Source organism: Haliotis rubra, unplaced genomic scaffold (genome assembly GCF_003918875.1).
Source record: "Haliotis rubra isolate DU_JTF1 unplaced genomic scaffold, ASM391887v1 Scf302, whole genome shotgun sequence".
Lineage (NCBI taxonomy): Eukaryota > Metazoa > Mollusca > Gastropoda > Lepetellida > Haliotidae > Haliotis > Haliotis rubra.
This window is the reverse complement of record NW_025766972.1, coordinates 747,616-755,594: the sequence shown is the minus strand read 5'-3', so window position 1 is coordinate 755,594 and position 7,979 is coordinate 747,616. Positions and strand designations below refer to the sequence as shown.

The 7,979-nt window shown below is 40.9% G+C and overlaps 1 protein-coding gene across 2 annotated transcripts in view; it reads left to right on the top strand.

Moving 5' to 3' along the window:
* The first annotated feature begins 1,537 nt into the window (after window positions 1-1,537).
* Window positions 1,538-7,979, top strand: part of LOC124282747 — a 48,073-nt gene continuing 41,631 nt past the window's right edge. For both annotated transcript variants that reach the window (XM_046718771.1, XM_046718770.1), the window contains exons 1-4: window positions 1,538-1,910; window positions 2,802-3,501; window positions 5,519-5,563; window positions 6,575-6,687. In XM_046718771.1, the coding sequence (XP_046574727.1) occupies window positions 1,827-1,910; window positions 2,802-3,501; window positions 5,519-5,563; window positions 6,575-6,687 (942 nt within the window). In that variant the 5' untranslated portion in view covers window positions 1,538-1,826. The remainder of the gene's footprint in view (window positions 1,911-2,801; window positions 3,502-5,518; window positions 5,564-6,574; window positions 6,688-7,979) is intronic.

The following is a 7,979-nucleotide window of genomic DNA, read 5'->3' as shown; positions in this document are numbered from 1 at the left end:
TGTGCGTGTGGATACCGGTGTATATGTGCCTGATGTCTGTGTATGTGCATGTGTCTCTGCATGGACGTGTATAATGGTATGCACGTACGTGTGTGTGTCAGTGCGTGTGTTTGTAACGGTGTGCGTGTGGGCGGCAAATCGCCTACCTGCATGTCTCCTTGACATATGCCTGTGTATAAAGGTGTCCGTGAGTCTGTGCATTTTCGTATGTAAAATGGTGTGCGTTTAATTTGTGTATAGATATCTTTCTGTCTATCTATTTATCTATCTGTGTGTCTCCTTGTGTGTGTCCTTGTGTGTCTGTACGTGCGCGCTCCTTTCCGTGTGTGCTCCTTTCTATCTAACTATCCTTTCCGTGTGTGACCCTCGCCGACACTACAAGCGTACCATTCGTAATGACACGGGAGAGATAACGGGAAGGTGATGCTTAAATCATAAAAACCGACGTGGACAGCTGTATATCTGTTTGACAGACGGTGTGTCCAATGTTCAGGTATGCGTGACGATGAATATAAGAACCTGTGACAGTAAACGACAAAACTCCAAGCCTGGTCAGGGTGTCCGGTGGACGGGGTATACATTTATATATACTCATGGAAACGAATAAGGGAACACCTGAAAGTACAAAGTGACTGCACCAATATACATGAATTTCGAAAAACATCCATCAAAAGCAAAAAAAACAGTGTAGTTCGTGTGTTAAGGCTAATGATTCACATGTTGTGTGTTTGGTATATATCATACCGACCACAGATTTCAAGTTTACATTATGGGTTTTCAAAAAATATTTTCGAAATTACGGGTGTAAAGTTTCTTTTGTACGTCAGTTTATAAACATTTGCTTAAATCTAATCCTCTTTGAAATTGTCTGGCAAAACATACATGTGCTCTGTAATAAAGTGACACACTCATATTGAGCGAGTAATGAAGATGTCCTAAGGCAAGCTCAACGGGGATTTATACCTTGCGTCGTGGAGTATAAAGTCAAAGTTTAACCTTTTGTTTCAACTTTGAAGCAGATGTGGTTGATATGATTCAGGGACATTTATCAACATTAGAAGCATTTTAAGTGTAGATATCTCCTAAACACATGGTGCAAAATATATAAAATTACGGAGGATTCACACTTAACATTTTTAGGATGAATATAACCACGACTTTCACGCCTATGATTTATGTACCTTCTCAAACTTCACTTCTAACTGAATATAAATACGTATGAATTTAAATACACAGCGCTAATTAAACCATAATAAATACATCAAAGATACATGATTGTCTCTAGGCTTCCAATTATCCTCCATCTAGAAAAGCTCATTACCTCTTACAGAGGAAGGTCATCATTTCGCCAATAAAAGTGTCACACTGTTTTTTGTCCACGTCTCCTGTCAGCCTTAAAAAAACTGTGCATCGTTGCTTCAACACATTAAACAACGAATCGTAGTCAGCGTTCAAGAAAGAGGAAGTTAAAAAAATATGCATGCATTTAAAGTATTGATGCATTCGCTGGCGCTGTCAGATTAAATGGGATAGTGACGTCAAGCTGAATAACTGGTTTGCAACTGGCGTGCGCCAAGGAGGATTTCTAAATGCGGCACATTTTACATAGATATGTAGCCACGAAGAAAGCAGTACATTAGAATTCAGAGGACGCGTGTGTTACACGGGACTACATGGTCCGTGAGTTACCTTTGGCAGAGACGTATGGTGGGTCACCTCAAGTTAACAAGAAGGATGTTTATGCATTTCAGAGGATATACACGACACAATTGTGGACATGTGCCGCCGGGGATTTGAATATTTCACAAAGTACATAATTATACAAGATGGAAATACCTCGTTGGATTCGTTTCTTTAGTGATGAGGATTTTCGAGATTACCAGCAACAAGCAAGGATGTACAGGGGTAAGGTAAGCGAGGGTATTTTACTTTCAGATCAAGGTATTTACTGACCAGATATTCCAACTTTGTGAGGCGTAACTTATGTGACAGCGGTTTGGTTTTTTTAATGTCAAATATTCATAATGTTAAGAAGAAGAAATGAAATAATTTCACAGGCAGCGCAATTAATTGTGCACGAATAATGCACGGGGACGTTGGAGGGTGTGACGTGTTTATGTCACTATGCCACTGGTCTGCACAGTGATAGACCTCACTGCTGCCGTCTTCCATTGTTGCCGTCTACCGCATTTCTGACGGTATGCATTGCAATATCCGGTACAGTACCTACCTACCTACCAAAATACATGCATGCATGCATCCAACCATGCATGTATGGATGCATCCATGCATGCATGCATACATACATACATACATACATGCATACATACATACATACATACATACATACATACATACATACATACATACATACATACATACATACATACATACATACATACATACATACATACATACATACATACATACATACATACATCGAAGGTGCCTACTTACATACCTACGTTTCTTTCAACATATTCTAACTCCTCGCCTATCTATCTACCTACCAACCAACCCCAGCCACCTATCCAACACACCTAACAAACTAGGTCGCCGTGATATTGCTGGGATATTGCTAAAAGCGCCGTGAAACCAAACTCACTCACTCAATCACTTGGTCGCCTACGACCTGCATACTTTGATCCATGTCTTGTCTATTTCCTGTTTATAGTCACCATATGACTGCAATACTGTCGATGTCACTAAATTTTAACTCACTCACTCACTCTATGTTCTGTTGACGTAAATACATGTCTACCTATCAAATCTATCGCATGCTTACTTAACGCACGATCTAGATTTGTCAGGCGATGGAGGAAGACTGCAGTGAGTATCAGCTAAGTGCCATCACTTCTTTGGGGGAGTATTCCAACACACCAACTCAGGCAGAGTACACTTCGTCCTGCACAGCGCCCCTCAAGGACATGAGAAATGAAGCACAGCCTACAGTCAACAGGAGATGGGGTCACCTGGATCAGGGGCATGAACGCATCTCCATGACACACAAAGCTGAAAGACCTGGGCACCAGTCAAATTCCAAAGGAGGGCCCGAAAGCAGGACACCTTCCAAGAAGGTTTTGGCACGTGAAAGCCACTCTGCTCCCCACAAGGAACGTCGAAGTGAACGTCGAAGAGAACGTCGAACAACGTCATTCAAAGAGCGGACACAAGAACGTCACCAGATTCCATACATAGAAGGGGGAAATGAACGTCGTTCAACGCCCAAGACGGGAGGACATGATCGTCACCCATCGTCCCTCAAATTGGGCGGACAAAAACGTCATCTAACGACCTTGACACTGAACAAGGGAGATAAATCAAATGGCCAGGAATTGGACCATAACTCGAACGAGACGTCAGGCAACTCCACCTTAGAGCTTATCAACTTTAAAAACCCAAAACGAAATCCAGTAGTGCTGTCTTGCCTAATCCTACTCGTCGTGTTGATCCTTGGTGCGACAGTACTGGTCATATATTTTATCCTGAATCAAAAACAAGGTAACATATTTCATTTGCAAAACAGTGTAAAATGCAATTAACAGAAAGATTACAAAGACCGTATTCTGTAGCAAACGCTTAATTTGTTCATAGGAGTCACCTTTTCACCCCCAAAACCTTTTCTTTTCTTCACATTTTTCTTCTTTTTCGTCTTTCTTTCGTTCTCATCTTTTCTTCGTTTTGTTTTCTTTCGCTCTTTCCTTCTATCTTTTCTGTTCTGTTTCTCCCCACCTTTCATTCCTTTTCCTTCTTTCTTGACTTCTTTCTCAAATGTCCTTATTTATTTCTTTACTCATCTCTTAGTTCTTTCTTTCCCATATTTTTATATTTTTTTCGGGGCGGCGGGGTAGCATAGTGGTTAAAGCGTTCGCTTGTCACGCCGAAGACCCGGGTTCGATTCCCCACATGGGTACAATGTGTGAAGCCCATTTCTGGTGTCTCCCGCCGTGATATTGCTGTAATATTGCTAAAGCGGCGTAAAATCATACTCACTTACTCATTATATTTTTTTCTTATTTTCTATCTCATTTCCTTCATATTTATTTCTCCTCATCTTTCTTTCTTTGCTTTCATTTCCTCTTCCTTTACTCCTTTCTTTTTCAAACCCTTTTGATGAAATAATCTAAAGTGGCTACAGAGTGTACATATAATGCATACATTATTATTTTTCATTTATCAAACAACCTTTGTATATGAAGCCATATCCTGAAACGTTTGGCCCGTCATTCGGTCTGTTCCAGTCGCTTGTTGAGATATATTTGACAATTTACACGGAAATCCAGCATTACGAAGCTGTTGTCGTAAACTAGATATTTTTTTATCAGGAATGAATCACAGGGAAGCAAGTCTTTTTTGTCAATCTAATCCGTATTAGGGAAGTATGAATCATATCTATAAGTATATGACATATATGCATAGCTTCTGACATGCTGTCTATCACATTCCATGGATGAAAATGAGTCATTAATTTAAAAGCTTGTCATAAGCTACATACCCAAAATAACGTTTCGGAACATTAGTTCGGAGACTAATAATTTTCTTCAAAAGAACAATTTCTGGTACTTTTCTAACAAATACACAAGTGACTGTTATCACACGACGAACAGCTATATTTCCATGATTGGAAGACCATATAAAGAATATTTTCTTTTCAAAAACACTTTTTTCATTTTTATTTTTTTCGAGTTGATTTAGTTGGATTGTATGAGTTTGCACTGTATTACGCTCGTGTTGGGGTTTCTTCAAATTGTTTAAGTGAGGTTTATATATGCTGAGGGAAAAAAATAAGGCAACATATGAACGCACAAGTGTTCCTTTTTTTTTCCAGGTTTCTTCACAAGCTATACGATTCAAAACTTGTGAAGAAACTTTGGAAAAGAAGGAACACTTGTACTTTTATGTGATCCGTTATTTTTTTCCCTCAGTAGATAATGATTAGTGTTTCAACTTGTAACGTGTCTTGAAGTAATCTTGGCTCCAATGCGTTATTAGAAACCAGACGTCTTTGTGCAGTTGGCCGCCTCCGTGGTGTAGTGGTTAGAGCGTCCGCCCGGAGAGCGGAAGGTCGCGGGCTCGATCCCTGACCGCGTCATACCAAAAGACGTTAAAATATGGCACTTGTTGGTCCCTGCCTGGCGCTCGGCATTAATGGGTACAACAAGGACTGGTCGGCTCGGAGTCAGTATAATGTGTCTGAGTGGAGTATTCATGCTTCACTGCGGCATGGTATCTCAGTGGGCTAGCACTATAAAACCAGCTTAAGTCTGGGCTAGTACAAGCAGCCGCACATACACATACACATGCATGCACGTCGTCATATGAGCGAAATATTCTCAAGCACGACGTTAAACCCAATTTCACCTCACCTCACCTCACCTCACCTCACCTCACCTCACCTCACCTCACCTCACCTCACCTTTGTGCAGTTAATATGTAAGTTATTAAATGTGGGATTAAAACAATTTTTAATTTCGAAATGAAAATAGAATTTCTACAAATGTTCCTCCGTTGTCACCAGGACTACCACAAGTGCCATCTGAAGTTGAGAAGTTCAAAGGAATGCGTAAGTGTACATTACGATATCCATTTCTCACGTAAACTGTCGAGCTCCAGAAAGTGATGTGTAAAACTGAACCAAATAAGACGCCATCATGTCATAGTAATGTGATGGTTATTATATCATAGTTGTGTTGTGTGTTGTGTTGAGGTATGTATGTATACTATTCCAAAAAAGAAACGCACTAACCCAGAAATCTGTTGCAAAAATATTGTATTTTCAAACATGTATAACTCGTCCATATTTAGACTTTAGTACATGAATATTTACATCAGTTTAGAAGAAGGAAATGCCTATACAGCCAAGTGGATAATTTTAGATAACGGAGACCCTGAGCGCGATGGTGACGACGTAGCACGGTACCGACGTCGGGTCTCCTGGCTCTCAGTCCAATCTCTCTCAACCTGTTCCGTACAGTTTGACCGGATATCTTCCGAAGTCCAGGCACCCTGGCTGCTGTGCTCTCACCCATGGCAGTACGATCGCGCAAATGTAGTACCCGGATGTACCGATCTTGGGCTGCAGTGGACTCGAGGTCTGCCTGTACGGGGACGGTCATTTGTTATACCTGTTTGGTTGTAACAAGCTGCAAGCCGTGATATCGTGCTCAGACTAACATTCAGACGCCTGGCTACAGAAAATTGGTGATCTCCAGCGTGCATTCTTTCAATGGCGATGTTAAGTGTCGCAGCGTCAAGACGTGGCGTAGTAATTTGACCTTGAAACGCCTATGCGTTTCTTTATTTGGATAGTATATGTATGTATGTATGTATGTATGTATGTATGTATGTATGTATGTATGTATGTATGTATGTATGTATGTATGTATGTATGTATGTATGTACGTACGTATGTACGTACGTACGTACGTGTGTATGTATGTATGTATGTATGTGGGTGTGTGGGTAGGTGTATGTACTGTGTCTAGAGTTTCGAATCGTACATGTTACATATGTACAGTTTACTCTATACTTATACTGAAATATATCTTTTCGTTGGCTGTCTTCCCTGTTTTAGCTGCTGTAACGGCAACTGTCAGACTGAAGATTCTCAACAAGTCATACAAGCCATCTATGAACCAATCTATCTCTGTAGAGTTCAAGTCCATAGCAGAGCCATTCGCCACAGAGGTAAAATCTCGCCCTTTCTATGCTCATGCCAATAATGGTTGTCACCCCTTCAATTTTTTTAATTGGAGAGGGGTGTGGGTGGGGAGTGTGAGGTGTGTGGGGGTTGGGGTGGGGAAGGGAGTGACAACCATTATTGGCATGAGTATAAATAGATTTGTTACGTGGTTGTTGTCGAGGTTGCAGTCGTTCACAGTAGCATCATTCCGGACCAGCAACATATCTTAACGACGTGCCTTCCTACTGTGAACGTGGGCTTTTGTGATGTAAGTTTCCAGATAGTGGTGTTTCTGGATTAACGGGGATCGCGCTAAGGAGATTTCGCTGAATGTGATTCGACAGTTTGGGTTTATTTTCTCAACAACATTCCATGACGGCGGTCTGTATGATCGACTCGGGAACACGTATTTCCAATGACTGATATCATGAGCATCTGTCTACGCAGCTGGGTCACGATGACATGTATTTGTTGTATACAGGCCCTGTATACAACATGTATTTGTTGTACACAGGCATACAACATGTATTTGTTGTATACAGGCCCTGTATACAACATGGATTGACCAATCATTGGGTGCTGAAGACCCATTCTAATACAGATCACGGTATGCAAGTATGGACACAGTAGGGTGGTGACGTCAGTGCGCTGTGTGGTGAAGTGATATTGAAATTCCATACTGAAACCCATGCTGGGTCTCCTTTGGCAAGTACCCGTGAACATCCGGGTTAGAATTGGTGTTCAGCAATGTCTGCTTGTCGTAAGAGGCGACTAACGGGATTAGGTGGTCAAACCCTCTCCAAATGGCGTGGATCGATGCTCACGATGTCAATCACTGAATTGTCTGGCCCAGATTCAATTATATACAGACCGCCGTCATATAACTGGAACATTGCTGATCATACAAACAAACAAACAAACAAACAAACAAACCTTTGAAGAGTGAATGGATACGAGCAAGTATAACGTTATCTTCATGACGCGGCTAGGCAGAGTTCTAATCCCCATTGGGACCTGATGATAGAAAATGCTGAAACACTCCGAGCCATCGTGTAAATAATGCATCGCTTTTGATCATGCTTTAAAAAGATGGTTAAGGCGCACCATAAAAGTAAACATTATTACATTCTTAAAAGAAAAAGATAATCCACCACAGATACTGAACATTTCCTATTCTTTTGTCTAAAATAAATAATTTAGCCTCAGTTTGTAATATGTATAATTGCTGCTTAAAGTGAGATCAAACTCACTCACCCACAACATAACTACCTAGCCGAACCGCCATTTTGTTTCGATT